This window comes from Chiloscyllium punctatum, chromosome 8, assembly GCF_047496795.1.
Source record: "Chiloscyllium punctatum isolate Juve2018m chromosome 8, sChiPun1.3, whole genome shotgun sequence".
NCBI classification, from domain to species: Eukaryota; Metazoa; Chordata; class Chondrichthyes; order Orectolobiformes; family Hemiscylliidae; genus Chiloscyllium; species Chiloscyllium punctatum.
In genome coordinates, this window is record NC_092746.1 from 116154053 (window position 1) to 116172712 (window position 18660).

The 18660-nt window shown below is 51.2% G+C and overlaps 1 protein-coding gene across 3 annotated transcripts in view; it reads left to right on the forward strand.

Moving 5' to 3' along the window:
- The window catches only part of scn5lab (sodium channel, voltage gated, type V-like, alpha b), a 501419-nt gene that overhangs the window by 382432 nt on the left and 100327 nt on the right, over positions 1-18660 (forward strand). For all 3 annotated transcript variants that reach the window (XM_072576302.1, XM_072576305.1, XM_072576304.1), the window contains exon 20: positions 16668-16822. In XM_072576302.1, the coding sequence (XP_072432403.1) occupies positions 16668-16822 (155 nt within the window). The remainder of the gene's footprint in view (positions 1-16667; positions 16823-18660) is intronic.

Genomic DNA, 18660 nt, shown 5'->3' on the forward strand with positions numbered 1-18660 from the left:
AGCTGCCAGAGGAAGTGGTGGAGACTGGTACAATTGCAACATTTAAGAGGCATTTGGATGGGTACATGAATAGGAAGAGTTTGGAGGGATATGGGCCAGGTGCCGGCAGGTGGGACTAGATTGGGTTGGGATATCTGGTCGGCATGGACAGGTTGGACTGAAGGGTCTGTTTCCATGCTGTACATCTCTATGACTCTATGAATCTAAAAGCCCTTTATCAGGAATGAAGTTCTCCTCCTCTCTCCATAAGAATCTCAATGAATCTCTCTCTCACTGCAACCCCCAGGTCAGCTCCTCTGCCCTGAAGCACTGCCTCTTTGCTACCTTCCCCCACCCTCCTCTCTGACCTATCACCTTCATTCCCAACCCCATCCACCCATTGTACTCTTGGCTACCTTCCCCCACCCTCCTCTCTGACCTATCACCTTCATCCCCACCTCCATCCACCTATTGTATGCTTTGCTACCTTCTCCCCAGTCCCACACCCCCTCCCATTTATCTCTCCACCCTGGAGGCTCCCTGCCTCTATTCCTGATGTAGGGATTTTGCCCGAAACGTCAATTTTCCTGCTCCTCGGATGCTGCCTGACCTGCTGTGCTTTTCCACACCACTCTAATCTGGAGTCACATGTAGGCTAGACCAGATAAGGATGGTAGATTTCCTTCCCTGAAGGGCATTAGTAAACCAGATGGGCTAATAGTGGGCAACAGCTTCACAGTCATTCTTAGACTTTTAATCCCCAGATTTATTTTGATGTTTTGAATTCAAATTCCACCATCGCAGGATTTGAACTTAGGTTCCCAAGGACATTATCTGGGCCTCTAGCCTAATAGTCTAGTGACAATATCCACCAGGCCACCATCTCCCCTATTGGGATTGCGGGATGAGGAAAAGACCACAGTCCACGCTGTTTGTAGTTTCCATTTTGGAGTTCTGACAGTGCAACGAAAATGGAACTTCTAACTGATGAAAATGATCAATTCCTATCAGTGGATAACAAACCGAATGAGGAAAGGCCCAGTGCTGGAGAATTCTGGGAGCCTTAGGCACAAAGCTTCTTGCCCGTCCCAAACATGTCTCTAATTACTCATATATTGTATCCTAAAATATTATTTTCTGAAAGAATTCTAATTCTGAAAGAAAGATTTCGTGCTGCCTGCTTATGTCCAACTGAGGCATTTTCTGGATTGTCCGGGGATATGGGAGAAGACAGCCAGTCTCCTCCCTGCTTTCCAATGAAGAAACAAACTGACTGTTCTGTCGCAAAGACAAATAGTCTGGGGCCACATATGAAGGACCCATGGGCTAAGAGGCAACTAATAAAGAGGAACATAATCTGTAGCTAATCTGTGTTAAGTCAAATGCACAACTTTATAGGATCCTCCAGCACAGAGGAAGCAATTCAGGCCATTATGCAACAACTATCCAATTCACCTTGTTTTCCTCTGCTGGCCCATAGACCTGCAGTTCCTTCTCCTTCTTATACTTGTCCCATTTGCTTTTGAATATGATCAACACTGTATCAACCAACCTTTTAGCTCCCCTCCAAGCCATTCACTATCCTGACTTGGAAATATATCGCCATTTTTTCAATGTTGCTGGCTCAAAATCCTGGAACTCTCTCCTGATCTGGACTGTGGGGGTCCTTATATTTCACAAGGACTGCAATGGTTCAAGAAAGCAGCTCACTAATGCCTCCTCAAGGTCAAGTGGGGACGAACAATAAATACTGGCTTAGCCCAGCGATGCCCACACCTTATGAACGAATTCTAAAAGCGATTATACATTGTAATACCTCGCTGCAGAAAAAACAAGTTCTCCTCTTCAACTCTGATTCCTTTCCCATTTGTCTTCATTATCTGTCTCTTTTGCTAAGTCTTCCCTTCCCAGCAACTAGAACACAGTGAACCTAGCAGCTTCAAGTCATAGATTCATAGAGTCATAGAGATGTACAGCATAGAAACAGAATCTTCGGTCCAACCCATTCATGCCAACCAGATATCCCAACCCGATCTAGTCCCACCTGTCAGGACCCGGCCCATATCCCTCCAAACCCTTCCTATTCATATACCCATCCAAATACCTTTTCAATGTTGCAATTGTACCAGCCTCCACCACTTCCTCTGGCAGCTCATTCTATACATGCACCACCCTCTGCATGAAAAAGTTGCCCCTTAGGTCTCTTTTATATCTTCCCCTCTCACCCTAAACCTATGCCCTCCCCCACCCCAGGTAAAAGACTTTGCCTATTTACTCTATCCATGCCCCTCAATTTTGTAAACCTCTATAAGGTCACCCCTCAGCCTCCGACGCTCCAGGGAAAACAGTCCTAGCCTGGTCAGCCTCTCTCTATAGCTCAAATCCTCCAACCCTGGCAACATCCTTGTAAATCATTTCTGAACCCTTTCAGGTTTCACAACATATTTCCGATAGGAAGGAGACCAGAATTGCATGCAATATTCCAACAGTGGCCTAACCAATGTCCTGTACAGCCGCAACATGACCTCCCAACTCCTGTACTCAATACGCTAACCAATAAAGGAAAGCATACCAAACACCTTCTTCACTATCCTATCTACCTGCGACTCCACTTTCAAGGAGCTATGAACCTGCACTCCAAGGTCTCTTTGTTCAACAACATTTCCTCGGACCTTACAATGAAGTGTATATGTCCTGCTGAGAGTTGCTTTCCCAAAATGCAGCACCTCGTATTTATCTGAATTAAACTCCATCTGCCACTTCACAGCCCATTGGCCCATCTGGTCCAGATTCTGTTGTGATCTGAGGTAAACTTCTTCGCTGTCCACTACACCTCCAATTTTGTTGTCATCTGCAAACTTAATAACTGTACCTCTTATGCTCACATCTCTGTGTGAAGTTCAGGGGGAATGGTGGGCTGCTATGAAAGAGAACTGGATAGTGTTGCAGGATCAGCATCAATCTCTGGACTGTAACTTCAGACTGACCCATTTTTGTAACCTCTTCCTGTCCCTACACACTCCCCATCTCTGTAACCTCCTCCTGCCCCTACACATTCCCCATCTCTGTAACCTCCTCCTGCCCCTACACATTCCCCATCTCTGTAACCTCCTCCTGTCCCTACACATTCCCCATCTCTGTAACCTCCTCCTGTCCCTACACACTCCCCATCTCTGTAACCTCCTCCTGTCCCTACACATTCCCCATCTCTGTAACCTCCTCCTGTCCCTACACACTCCCCATCTCTGTAACCTCCTCCTGTCCCTACACACTCCCCATCTCTGTAACCTCCTCCTGTCCCCACACATTCCCCATCTCTGTAACCTCCTCCTGCCCCTACACATTCCCCATCTCTGTAACCTCCTCCTGTCCCTACACATTCCCCATCTCTGTAACCTCCTCCTGTCCCTACACACTCCCCATCTCTGTAACCTCCTCCTGTCCCTACACACTCCCCATCTCTGTAACCTCCTCCTGCCCCTACACATTCCCCATCTCTGTAACCTCCTCCTGTCCCTACACATTCCCCATCTCTGTAACCTCCTCCTGTCCCCAAACAGTCCCCGTCTCTGTAACCTTCTCCTGTCCCCACACATTCCCCATCTCTGTAACTTCTTCCTGTCCCTACACATTCCCCATCTCTGTAACCTCCTCCTGTCCCCAAACAGTCCCCGTCTCTGTAACCTTCTCCTGTCCCCACACATTCCCCATCTCTGTAACCTCCTCCTGTCCCTACACACTCCCCATCTCTGTAACCTCCTCCTGTCCCTACACATTCCCCATCTCTGTAACCTCCTCCTCTCCCTACACATTCCCCATCTCTGTAACCTCCTCCTGTCCCTACACATTCCCCATCTCTGTAACCTCCTCCTGTCCCTACACACTCCCCATCTACGTAACCTCCTCCTGTCCCTACATTCTCCCCATCTCTGTAACCTCCTCCTGTTCCTACACATTCCGCATCTCTGTAACCTCCGCCTGTCCCTACATATTCCCATCTCCGTAACCTCCTCCTGCCGCGACACACTCCCCATCTCTGTAACCTCCTCCTGCCCCTACACACTCCCCATCTCTGTAACCTCCTCCTGTCCCTACACATTCCCCATCTCTGTAACCTCCTCCTGTCCCTACACATTCCCCATCTCTGTAACCTCCTCCTGCCCCTACACACTCCCCGTCTCTGTAACCTCCTCCTGTCCCTACACATTCCCCATCTCTGTAACCTCCTCCTGTCCCTACACTCTCCCCATCTCTGTAACCTCCTCCTGTCCCTACACATTCCCCATCTCTGTAACCTCCTCCTGTCCCTACACATTCCCCATCTCTGTAACCTCCTCCTGTACCCACACACTCCCCATCTCTGTAACCTCCTCCTGTCCCTACACATTCCCCATCTCTGTAACCTCCTCCTGTCCCCACACACTCCCCATCTCTGTAACCTCCTCCTGTCCCTACACATTCCCCATCTCTGTAACCTCCTCCTGTCCCTACACACTCCCCATCTCTGTCACCTCCTCCTGTCCCCACACACTCCCCATCTCTGTAACCTCCTCCTGTCCCTACACATTCCCCATCTCTGTAACCTCCTCCTGTCCCTACACTCTCCCCATCTCTGTAACCTCCTCCTGTCCCTACACACTCCCCATCTCTGTAACCTCCTCCTGCCCCTACACACTCCCCATCTCTGTAACCTCCTCCTGTCCCTACACATTCCCCGTCTCTGTAACCTCCTCCTGTCCCCACACACTCCCCATCTCTGTAACCTCCTCCTGTCCCTACACACTCCCCATCTCTGTAACCTCCTCCTGTCCCTACACTCTCCCCATCTCTGTAACCTCCTCCTGTCCCTACACACTCCCCATCTCTGTAACCTCCTCCTGCCCCTACACACTCCCCATCTCTGTAACCTCCTCCTGTCCCTACACATTCCCCGTCTCTGTAACCTCCTCCTGTCCCCACACACTCCCCATCTCTGTAACCTCCTCCTGTCCCTACACATTCCCCATCTCTGTAACCTCCTCCTGTCCCTACACATTCCCCATCTCTGTAACCTCCTCCTGACCCTACACACTCCCCATCTCTGTAACCTCCTCCTGCCCCTACACTCTCCCCATCTCTGTAACCTCCTCCTGCCACTACACTCTCCCCATCTCTGTAACCTCCTGCCGTCCCTACATATTCCCCATCTCTGTAACCTCCTCCTGCCCCTACACATTCCGTATCTCTATAACCTCCTCCTGCCCCGACACACTCCCCATCTCTGTAACCTCCTCCTGCCCCGACACACTCCCGATCTCTGTAACCTCCTCCTGTCCCCACACATTCCCCATCTCTGTAACCTCCTCCTGCCCCTACACATTCCGTGTCTCTGTAACCTCCTCCTGTCCCTACACACTCCCGATCTCTGTAACCTCCTCCTGTCCCTACACACTCCCCATCTCTGTAACCTCCTCCTGTCCCTACACATTCCCCATCTCTGTAACCTCCTCCTGTCCCTACACATTCCCCATCTCTGTAACCTCCTCCTGTCCCTACACATTCCCCATCTCTGTAACCTCCTCCTGTCCCTACACACTCCCCATCTCTGTAACCTCCTCCTGTCCCTACACATTCCCCATCTCTGTAACCTCCTCCTGCCCCTACACATTCCCCATCTCTGTAACCTCCCCCTGCCCCTACACATTCCCCATCTCTGTAACCTCCCCCTGCCCCTACACATTCCCCGTCTCTGTAACCTCCTCCTGTCCCTACACATTCCCCATCTGTGTAACCTCCTCCTGCCCCTACACATTCCCCATCTCTGTAACGTCCTCCTGCCCCTACACACTCCCCATCTCTGTAACCTCCTCCTGTCCCTACACACTCCCCATCTCTGTAACCTCCTCCTATCCCCACACACTCCCCGTCTCTGTAACCTCCTCCTGTCGCCACACACTCCCCATCTCTGTAACCTCCTCCTGTCCCTACACTCTCCCCATCTCTGTAACCTCCTCCTGTCGCCACACACTCCCCATCTCTGTAACCTCCTCCTGTCCCTACACTCTCCCCATCTCTGTAACCTCCTCCTGTCCCCTACACATTCCCCATCTCTGTAACCTCCTCCTGTCCCCACACACTCCCCATCTCTGTAACCTCCTCCTGCCGCGACACACTCCCCATCTCTGTAACCTCCTCCTATCCCCACACACTCCCCGTCTCTGTAACCTCCTCCTGTCCCCTACACACTCCCCGTCTCTGTAACCTCCTCCTACCCCTACACACTCCCCATCTCTGTCACCTCCTCCTGTCCCTACACATTCCCCATCTCTGTAACCTCCTCCTATCCCTACACACTCCCCATCTCTGTCACCTCCTCCTGTCCCCACACACTCCCCATCTTTGTCACCTCCTCCTGTCCCCACACACTCCCCATCTCTGTCACCTCCTCCTGTCCCTACACACGCCCCGTCTCTGTCACCTCCTCCTGTCCCTACACATTCCCCATCTCTGTAACCTCCTCCTGTCCCTACACACTCCCCATCTCTGTAACCTCCTCCTGCCCCTACACATTCCCCATCTCTGTAACCTCCTCCTGTCCTGAAACACTCCCCATCTCTGTAACCTCCTCCTGTCCCTACACACTCCCCATCTCTGTAACCTCCTCCTGCCCCTACACATTCCCCATCTCTGTAACCTCCTCCTGTCCCTACACACTCCCCATCTCTGTAACCTCCTCCTGCCCCTACACATTCCCCATCTCTGTAACCTCCTCCTGTCCCTACACACTCCCCATCTCTGTAACCTCCTCCTGTCCCTACACACTCCCCGTCTCTGTAACCTCCTCCTGTCCTGACACACTCCCCGTCTCTGCCACCTCCTCCTGTCCCTACACATTCCCCATCTCTGTAACCTCCTCCTGTCCTGACACACTCCCCATCTCTGTAACCTCCTCCTGTCCTGACACACTCCCCATCTCTGTAACCTCCTCCTGTCCCTACACATTCCCCATCTCTGTAACCTCCTCCTGTCCCTACACTCTCCCCATCTCTGTAAGCTCCTCCTGTCCTGACACACTCCCCATCTCTGTAACCTCCTCCTGTCCCTACACTCTCCCCATCTCTGTAACCTCCTCCTGTCCCTAAACATTCCCCATCTCTGTAACCTCCTCCTGTCCCTACTCATTCCCCATCTCTGTAACCTCCTCCTGTCCCTACACATTCCCCGTCTCTGTAACCTCCTCCTGTCCCTACTCATTCCCCATCTCTGTAACCTCCTCCTGCCCCTACACATTCCGTACCTCTGTAACCTCCTCCTGTCCCTACACATTCCCCATCTCTGTAACCTCCTCCTGCCCCTACACATTCCGTACCTCTGTAACCTCCTCCTGTCCCTACACATTCCCCATCTCTGTAACCTCCTCCTGCCCCTACACATTCCCCATCTCTGTAACCTCCTCCTGTCCCTACACATTCCCCATCTCTGTAACCTCCTCCTGTCCCCACACATTCCCCATCTCTGTAACCTCCTCCTGCCCCTACACACTCCCCATCTCTGTAACCTCCTCCTGCCCCTACACACTCCCCATCTCTGTAACCTCCTCCTGTCCCCTACACACTCCCCATCTCTGTAACCTCCTCCTGTCCCTACACTCTCCCCATCTCTGTCACCTCCTCCTGTCCCTACACATTCCCCATCTCTGTAACCTCCTCCTGTCCCCACACACTCCCCATCTCTGTAACCTCCTCCTGTCCCTACACATTCCCCATCTCTGTAACCTCCTCCTGCCCCTACACATTCCGTATCTCTGTAACCTCCTCCTGTCCCCACACACTCCCCATCTCTGTAACCTCCTCCTGTCCCCACACATTCCCCATCTCTGTCACCTCCTCCTGCCCCTACACTCTCCCCATCTCTGTAGCCTCCTCCTGTCCCTACACACACCCCGTCTCTGTAACCTCCTCCTGTCCCTACACACTCCCCATCTCTGTAACCTCCTCCTGTCCCTACACATTCCCCATCTCTGTAACCTCCTCCTGTCCCTACACAGTCCCCATCTCTGTAACCTCCTCCTGTCCCTACACATTCCCCATCTCTGTAACCTCCTCCTGCCCCTACACACTCCCCATCTCTGTAACCTCCTCCTGCCCCTACACACTCCCCATCTCTGTAACCTCCTCCTGTCCCTACACATTCCCCATCTCTGTAACCTCCTCCTGCCCCTACACATTCCCCATCTCTGTAACCTCCTCCTGCCCCTACACATTCCCCATCTCTGTAACCTCCTCCTGTCCCTACACATTCCGTACCTCTGTAACCTCCTCCTGTCCCTACACATTCCCCATCTCTGTAACCTCCTCCTGCCCCTACACACTCCCCATCTCTGTAACCTCCTCCTGCCCCTACACACTCCCCATCTCTGTAACCTCCTCCTGTCCCTACACATTCCCCATCTCTGTAACCTCCTCCTGTACCCACACATTCCCCATCTCTGTAACCTCCTCCTGTCCCTACACATTCCCCATCTCTGTAACCTCCTCCTGTCCCTACACATTCCCCATCTCTGTAACCTCCTCCTGTCCCTACACATTCCCCATCTCTGTAACCTCCTCCTGTCCCTACACATTCCCCATCTCTGTAACCTCCTCCTGTCCCTACACACTCCCCATCTCTGTAACCTCCTCCTGTCCCTACACATTCCCCATCTCTGTAACCTCCTCCTGTCCCCACACACTCCCCATCTCTGTAACCTCCTCCTGTCCCTACACTCTCCCCATCTCTGTAACCTCCTCCTGTCCCTACACACTCCCCATCTCTGTAACCTCCTCCTGCCGCTACACATTCCGTATCTCTGTTACCTCCTCCTGTCCCCACACACTCCCCATCTCTGTAACCTCCTCCTGCCCCTACACATTCCGTATCTCTGTAACCTCCTCCTGTCCCCACACACTCCCCATCTCTGTAACCTCTTCCTGTCCCTACACACTCCCCATCTCTGTAACCTCCTCCTGCCCCTACACACGCCCCATCTCTGTAACCTCCTCCTGCCCCTACACATTCCCCATCTCTGTAACCTCCTCCTGTCCCTACACAGTCCCCATCTCTGTAACCTCCTCCTGCCCCTACACATTCCCCATCTCTGTAACCTCCTCCTGTCCCTACACATTCCCCATCTCTGTAACCTCCTCCTGTCCCTACACAGTCCCCATCTCTGTAACCTCCTCCTGCCCCTACACATTCCCCATCTCTGTAACCTCCTCCTGTCCCTACACATTCCCCATCTCTGTAACCTCCTCCTGTCCCTACACATTCCCCATCTCTGTAACCTCCTCCTGTCCCTACACATTCCCCATCTCTGTAACCTCCTCCTGTCCCTACACATTCCCCATCTCTGTAACCTCCTCCTGTCCCTACACATTCCGTACCTCTGTAACCTCCTCCTGTCCCTACACATTCCCCATCTCTGTAACCTCCTCCTGTCCCTACACATTCCCCATCTCTGTAACCTCCTCCTGTCCCTACACATTCCGTACCTCTGTAACCTCCTCTTGTCCCTACACACTCCCCGTCTCTGTAACCTCCTCCTGTCCCTACACACTCCCCATCTCTGTAACCTCCTCCTGCCGCTACACATTCCCCATCTCTGTAGCCTCCTCCTCTCCCTACACACTCCCCATCTCTGTAACCTCCTCCTCTCCCTACACACTTCCCATCTCTGTCACCTCCTCCTGTCCCTACACATTCCCCATCTCTGTAACCTCCTCCTCTCCCTACACACTCCCCATCTCTGTAACCTCCTCCTCTCCTTACACACTCCCCATCTCTGTAACCTCCTCCTGTCCCTACACTCTACCCATCTCTGTAACCTCCTCCTGTCCCTACACATTCCCCATCTCTGTAACCTCCTCCTGTCCCCTACACATTCCCCATCTCTGTAACCTCCTCCTGCCCCTACACACTCCCCATGTCTGTAACCTCCTCCTGTCCCCACACATTCCCCATCTCTGTAACCTCCTCCTGTCCCCACACACTCCCCATCTCTGTAACCTCCTCCCGTCCCCACACACTCCCCATCTCTGTAACCTCCTCCCGTCCCTACACATTCCCCATCTCTGTAACCTCCGCCTGTCCCCTACACATTCCGTATCTCTGTAACCTTCCCCTGCCCCTACACATTCCCCATCTCTGTAACCTCCTCCTCTCCCTACACACTCCCCATCTCTGTAACCTCCTCCTGTCCCTACACTCTCCCCATCTCTGTAACCTCCTCCTGCCCCTACACATTCCCCATCTCTGTAACCTCCTCCTGTCCCTACACACTCCCCATCTCTGTAACCTCCTCCTGCCCCTACACTTTCCCCATCTCTGTAACCTCCTCCTATCCCCACACATTCCCCATCTCTGTAACCTCCTCCTGTCCCTACACACTCCCCGTCTCTGTAACCTCCTCCTGTCCCTACACATTCCCCATCTCTGTAACCTCCTCCTGTCCCTACACATTCCCCATCTCTGTAACCTCCTCCTGTCCCTACACACTCCCCATCTCTGTAACCTCCTCCTGTCCCTACACACTCCCCATCTCTGTAACCTCCTCCTGCCCCTACACATTCCCCATCTCTGTAACCTCCTCCTGCCCCTACACATTCCCCATCTCTGTAACCTCCTCCTGTCCCTACACATTCCCCATCTCTGTAACCTCCTCCTGTCCCTACACACTCCCCATCTCTGTAACCTCCTCCTGTCCCTACACATTCCCCATCTCTGTAACCTCCTCCTGTCCCTACACACTCCCCATCTCTGTAACCTCCTCCTGTCCCTACACACTCCCCATCTCTGTAACCTCCTCCTGTCCCCACACATTCCCCATCTCTGTAACCTCCTCCTGCCCCTACACATTCCCCATCTCTGTAACCTCCTCCTGTCCCTACACATTCCCCATCTCTGTAACCTCCTCCTGTCCCTACACACTCCCCATCTCTGTAACCTCCTCCTGTCCTTACACACTCCCCATCTCTGTAACCTCCTCCTCTCCCTACACACTCCCCGTCTCTGTAACCTCCTCCTGTCCCCACACACTCCCCATCTCTGTAACCTCCTCCTCTCCCTACACATTCCCCATCTCTGTAACCTCCTCCTCTCCCTACACACTCCCCATCTCTGTCACCTCCTCCTGTCCCTACACTCTCCCCATCTCTGTAACCTCCTCCTGTCGCCACACATTCCCCATCTCTGTCACCTCCTCCTGTCCCTACACATTCCCCATCTCTGTCACCTCCTCCTGTTCCTACACACTCCCCATGTCTGTAACCTCCTCCTGCCCCTACACACTCCTCATCTCTGTAACCTCCTCCTGTCCCCACACACTCCCCATCTCTGTAACCTCCTCCTGCCCCTACACACTCCCCATCTCTGTAACCTCCTCCTGTCCCTACACATTCCCCATCTCTGTAACCTCCTCCTGTCCCCACACACTCCCCGTCTCTGTAACCTCCTCCTGCCCCTACACATTCCCCATCTCTGTAACCTCCTCCTGCCCCTACACACTCCCCATCTCTGTAACCTCCTCCTGTCCCTACACATTCCCCATCTCTGTAACCTCCTCCTGTCCCTACACACTCCCCGTCTCTGTAACCTCCTCCTGTCCCTACACATTCCCCATCTCTGTAACCTCCTCCTGTCCCCACACACTCCCCGTCTCTGTAACCTCCTCCTGCCCCTACACTCTCCCCATCTCTGTAACCTCCTCCTCTCCCTACACATTCCCCATCTCTGTAACCTCCTCCTCTCCCTACACACTCCCCATCTCTGTAACCTCCTCCTGTCCCTACACACTCCCCATCTCTGTAACCTCCTCCTGTCCCTACACACTCCCCATCTCTGTAACCTCCTCCTGTCCCTACACATTCCCCATCTCTGTAACCTCCTCCTCTCCCTACACATTCCCCATCTCTGTAACCTCCTCCTGTCCCTACACATTCCCCATCTCTGTAACCTCCTCCTGTCCCCACACACTCCCCGTCTCTGTAACCTCCTCCTGTCCCTACACATTCCCCATCTCTGTAACCTCCTCCTGTCCCTACACATTCCCCGTCTCTGTAACCTCCTCCTGTCCCCACACACTCCCCATCTCTGTAACCTCCTCCTGTCGCCACACACTCCCCATCTCTGTAACCTCCTCCTGCCCCTACACACTCCCCATCTCTGTAACCTCCTCCTGTCCCTACACACTCCCCATCTCTGTAACCTCCTCCTGTCCCTACACACTCCCCATCTCTGTAACCTCCTCCTGTCCCTACCCATTCCCCATCTCTGTAACCTCCTCCTGTCCCTACACATTCCCCATCTCTGTAACCTCCTCCTGTCCCTACACTCTCCCCTTCTCTGTAACCTCCTCCTGTCCCTACACACTCCCCATCTCTGTAACCTCCTCCTGTCCCTACACATTCCTCATCTCTGTAACCTCCACCCGTCCTTACACACTCCCCATCTCTGTAACCTCCTCCCGATCGTACACATTCCCCATCTCTGTAACCTCCTCCTGTCCCTACACATTCCCCATCTCTGTAACCTCCTCCTGTCCCTACACAGTCCCCATCTCTGTAACCTCCTCCTGTCCCTACACAGTCCCCATCTCTGTAACCTCCTCCTGTCCCTACACATTCCCCATCTCTGTAACCTCCTCCTGTCCCTACACATTCCCCATCTCTGTAACCTCCACCCGTCCTTACACACTCCCCATCTCTGTAACCTCCACCCGTCCTTACACACTCCCCATCTCTGTAACCTCCCCCTGCCCCTACACATTCCCCATCTCTGTAACCTCCTCCTGCCCCTACACATTCCCCGTCTCTGTAACCTCCTCCTGTCCCTACACATTCCCCATCTCTGTAACCTCCTCCTGCCCCTACACATTCCCCATCTCTGTAACCTCCTCCTGTCCCCACACATTCCCCATCTGTGTAACCTCCTCCTGCCGCTACACATTCCCCATCTCTGTAACCTCCTCCTGTCCCTACACACTCCCCATCTCTGTAACCTCCTCCTGTCCCTACACATTCCCCATCTCTCTGGAAAGAATACCCTCTCTACACCTTACCCCCTCGATGCACTCCCCCTTCCAAAACATTACCTAAAACCAGTTTTGTGATTCTAACATCTCTCTGCAGCTCAGCATCAAACTTTGGTCTCGCAATTGCCTGTTTGAAGCACCGAAGGTTCTGTCACCATGTAAATGCAGCTTCTTGTTGTTGTTGCTGCTGTTTGCAAACAGCCTCCTGCTTTTGAAATGCCTTCACGGTCATACCATCTTTGCTGAGTAACACGTTATCACTGGCTGCTTGGCATTCTTAAAATTTCTGGAAGGTTTGTTCTGAGTACAAAGGCTTCCTGATTCAGAATGACCCTGCCTCCTCATCTCCGTTGTTTCAGTGGCATGGTGTAGAGTTGGCTGCCTGTCCAGGCCGCTGTGTGTGTAATGCAGGCAGACCTGTTACATTCAGGACTCGAGCTGGCCTGGCTCGATCTGGTTTCTTGAGCAGGGACTGCCGTGAATAGGAACGTTCATGGGACAGTCATTGGAACAGTCTGAACATTCATCAGACTGAGCTCCTGTTATGGACCAGATCAAACCCCTCAAACTCTTCAGAAGATAGTCCAGACCCTAACTTTTTCTTATTTTAAAGGTAAACGTAAAATATTGTGTTACACGTTTATTTGGAAGCACTAGCTGTCGGAGCGCTGCTCCCCACCATCAGGAGGTTCCCCACCATCAGGTGGATGAAGGAGCAGCGCTCTGAAAGCTCGTGCTTCCAATTAAACCTGTTGGACTATAACCTGGTGTTGTGTGATTTTTAACTTTGTACACCTCAGTCCAACACCGGCATCTCCGAATCATAAAGTATTGTGTTCCAGATGCAATTCAATTGGTCAAACTAATCGATTTAAAGCAAAACACACTTTATTCATCCATTATAGTAAAAATACATCAAAAGGGAGAAGGAATTGGAATACCTTAATTCTATTGGAATACTTAACAGAATAATAGATACAGTAGCTATTACTAATTAACTGTTCCAATATAGTAACATCCCACAACCACACCGCCTGGCAAAAAGGCAAATTCAGAACACAGATTGTCTGACATGCCACTCCAATGACAGGCAGAGGAACGCCCAGGGTTTTGGCTGTAACTGAGAGAGGGGAATGATTAGCTTTCACTTCTTCAAGACCCCAACAGCGACTGCCAAAAGCTGAACCTAAAGATCCTGGCTATGTGGGGGCTCAACCACACCCATTCAGTCTGCTTCTATTGTTCCAACTTGAAAAGAGGAGGCATTGGCCACTGGTATTGTCACTGGATGACTGTTGGCCCAGCAACCTAGATAATGTTCTGGGGACCCGGTTTGAATCCTGCCACGGCAAATGGTGGAATTGGATTCAATTAAAAAAGAAATCTGGAATTAAGAGTCTAATGGTGACTGTGAATTGAACCATCTGGTTCACTAATGTTCTTTATGGAAGGAAATCTGTTGTCTTTACCTGGTCTGGCCTACATGTGACTCCAGACCCACAGCAATGTGGTTGACCCTTAACTGCCCTCTAGGAAATTAGGAATGGGTAATAAATGCTGCCTAGTCAGTGATGCCCTTATTCTGTGAGTGAATAAAAAAAGCAAAAGCCCCAAGGCCTCACAAGCTGTGTACCTTCTTGCAGATACTCAATGCCTCTTGTTCAATCTCTCTTTCAAAAACCAACCAGGACAAAATAACCTCTGAAAGCCATAATATCGTCACATTCAGAGCTTCCATCAACCCAACAACAACCTGTTACATCTAGATGGTGCTCTTCAATGATGTGGACATTCTCGACTGGGCACTCCCCAGGAGGATTTTCACTGAATCACGTGAGGAGCTGTTCGGACAGCTCACCACAGGCTGGGTCAAAGAGTTAGAGACTAAAGGAACTGCAGATGCTGGAATCCAAAGTAGACAGGCAGGAGGCTGGAAGAACACAGCAAGCCAGGCAGCATCAGGAGGTAGAGAAGTCAACGTTTCGGGTATTAACCCTTCTTCCTGACGAAGGGTTATACCCAAAATATAGACTTGTCCACCTCCTGATTCTCCCTGGCTTGCTGTGTTCTTTCAGCCTCTAGGTCGGAGATTTCAGCTTTTAAGGAGATGAGAGGGATGGAGTGGTTCAGAGAGGGTAGATCAGAGTTTACATCCATGTCTGCTGGAGGAATTATCGGCTGGGTTGGAATATTGAACGTTAGCCTTGTAATAAAAAGGTAGGAGGTAACTCAGATAGGGAAGGACAAAGATATGTGGAAGGTGTTCAAAAGGAAAAGAATGAGGATTCCTTTTTGTTTTGTCATGGGGTGGCAATGTTGCCCATCCCCAATTACCCTTGAACTGATTGGCTGGTGGATGTTTCAGATTGCATGGCTGTAGGACTGTAAGCCAGACTGGGTAAGGGTGGTAAAGATCCTTCCTTGAAGAATGCTGGTGAACCAGATAGGGTTTTTAATGATAATTGATGTTAGTTGCTGGGTCACCATGACTGAGATTAGCTTTCACTTCAATAGTTATTGATTAATTAAGAACTCTACCAGATGCCATAGGTGGGATTTGAATCCATGTCACAGTCTGGGCCTGTGGATTTCTAATCAAGTGACAAAAAACACCATTGTATTCTCTACATCTGAAGGTTGAGGTGTTGCTAGACCAAATGCCAATGTCAATCAGATGGCGATCAGAAAAGAGCAGCCTCTTAATGTCCAAAGAAGGGTTTGATCGCTTATGCAGCCTAGCAGGCCCTTTGTTAGGCCCCAGTTTGAGGATGTTGCCAGGGTTGGAGGATTTGAGCTATAGGGAAAGGCTGCATCAGCTGAGGCTGTTTTCCCTGGAGTGTTGGAGGTGGGGTGACCTTATAGAGGTTTATAAAATCATGAGGGGCATGGGTACATTAAATAAACAAGGGCTTTTTCCCTGGGTGGGGGAGTCCAAACCTAGAGGATATAGGTTTCGGGTGAGAGGGAAAAGATTTAAAAGCGACCTAAGGGGCAACTCTTTCACAGAGAGGGTGGTGCGTGTGGGGAATGAGCTGCCAGAGGAAGTGGTGGAGACTGGTACAATTACAACATTTAAAAGGCATCTGGATGGGTATATAACTAGGTAGGGTTTAGAGGGATATGGGCCAAGGGCTGGCAAATGGGATTAGATTAGGTTGGGAAATCTGGTCAGCATGGACAAGTTGGACTGAAGGGTCTGTTTCCGTGCTGTACATCTCTATGACTCTATGGTCAGTGCCTGTTAATCTTCATGAGTCACACGAGTGATTTGACAATGGTTTGGAAAACATCCAGAGGTGTGGAATAACATTTCAGTAGGGAAAACAAAAGGAGTTGGAATCTTGGGTATTCTTGTGTCGCAGGGGTAGGGTCCCTACGTCTGAGCCAGGAGGCCTGCTCTAGCTGGGTGCGCTAACATCTCCAAACAGGTTAATTAGAGAGAAGGGAAAAAAAACCAAAGTGAGTGACACAATGTCTGTCATACATTCAGAAACCAGGACTGAATAATCTATGGCCCATGGGAAAAGTGTAGTTCCAGTCCTCCCCGAGATCGAAGGCACTGTATCAAGTTCGAGGCACCTCTCCCGACAATGTAAGGACAAGTCAATCCTGTGTGGCCCTGATCTCGTTTCTTTTTCCACAGCTTGTGTCCGACGCTTCACCTGCTGCCAGGTGGACATCTCGACCGGCTATGGGAAGGTCTGGTGGAACCTGAGGAAAACCTGCTACAAAATTGTGGAGCACAACTGGTTCGAGACGTTCATTATCTTCATGATTCTGATGAGCAGTGGAGCTCTGGTGAGTCGGGACTCGCCTCTGGGCTGTCAGCAGCCGTCTCGCTCCCTCAATATCCCCTTGCTGAGATTGTCAGCCGCCCTCGTCCCACCACCATTGCCCCCTTTGGTTGCCAGGGGGTGGGGGCTCTCCCTCTTTCATTCCTCCTCTTCGACGGTTCAGAGTGAGCACACTGGAAAAAGACCGGGTTTGCTCCCTGGTCTTCTTAGCCTTCTCTCACCTCATTCCAAATAAACTTACAATGTTACCATCTGAAAGGGATGGCCTCATGGAATTATTGCTGGGCTCTTAAACTAGAGAGGAGCAAGTGAGGACTGCAGATGCTGGAGCTCAGAGTCAAGAATGTAAATAAGATTCCCTACAGTGTGGAAACAGGCCCTTCGGCCCAACAAGTCCACACCGACTCTCCAAAGAGTAACCCACCCAGACCCATTTCCCTCTGACTAATGCACCTAATACTATGGGCAATTTAGCATGGCCTATTTACCTAACCTGCACATCTTTGGACTGCAGGAGGAAACCCACGCAGACACGGGGAGAACCTACAAACTCCAAACAGATGGTTGCCCGAGGCTGGAATCGAACCCAGGTCCCTGGTGCTGTGAGGCAGCAGTGCTAACCACTGAGCTACCATGCCACCCGTTGTAGTCAGGCAGCACCCAAGGGCCAGGAGAATCAACGCTTCGGGCTCTTCATCCGGTTTCCAGCACTACACTCTCGACTGTTAACCTAGAGACCCAAGTAATAATCCAGGGACCTGGGTTCAAATCCCCCCCATGGCAGATGGTGGAATTTGAATTCAATACTTTATAAAAATAAAATCTGGAATTAAGTGTGTAAAAATAAGTAGGAATCAATTGTCCAAAAAAAAACCCCATCCTTTAGGGAAGGAAACTGTCATCCTACCCGGAGTATGTTGCTGGAAAAGCACGGCAGACCAGGCAGCATCTGAGGAGCAGGATAGTCGACGTTTCAGGCATAAGCCCTTTGTGCCATTCTAACCAGTCTGGCCTATATGTGACTCCAGACCCATAGCAACATGGTTGACTCTTAACTTAATTAGGGATGGGCAATTAATGTTGGCCTAGCCAGCACCACCCACATCCTATGATTGAATTTAAAATAAGTCATGGGGACTTGTGGACAGAACAGCTCAGCTCTTCCTCATAGTCTCAGTAATGTTCAATATCTTCCAAAGCTGGCTTCTTAACGCTAAATAAACGACTACTTGTTCTGTATAAATGCAGCAGTTCAAGGAGGCATCTCACCATCACCTTCTCCAGAGTAATTAGGGATGGCCAATAAATGTTGGTCCAGCCAGCAATGCTCACGTGCTTTGAATGAATGAATAATGAGATCCTCTTCCGAAGACTCTATGATTGGCTTTCTTTTACTGCCCAAGACTAAGCTGATCCTGTAGGGCTGATGAAGGGCTTTTGCCCGAAACGTCGATTTCGAAGCTACTTGGATGCTGCCTGAACTGCTGTGCTCTTCCAGCACCACTAATCCAGAATCCCTACAGTTAAAGACTGATCCCATGGTGAGAGGCCGACTGCACATACATCGATGGGCTGAGTTCAACTAATGCTGGAGGAGTCTGGTGGAGAGCAGCAACACCAGGACAGACTCACCGGGCTGAGTGGCCTGTTTCCATATTGCACAATGGACCCACAGGCTTTAAGTGACACTTGGGGACTCTGCGTGTAGTGCTAATCACGGGAACTCAGTCTCAGGCTTAAAGTGACGTCTTATTCCCTGTTCTAGTCACCTCTTCCATGTCCCCCCCATCTCCCGCACCCCACCCCCAGCATCCCGATGCTCACTCTCGTTGTTGAATGTGT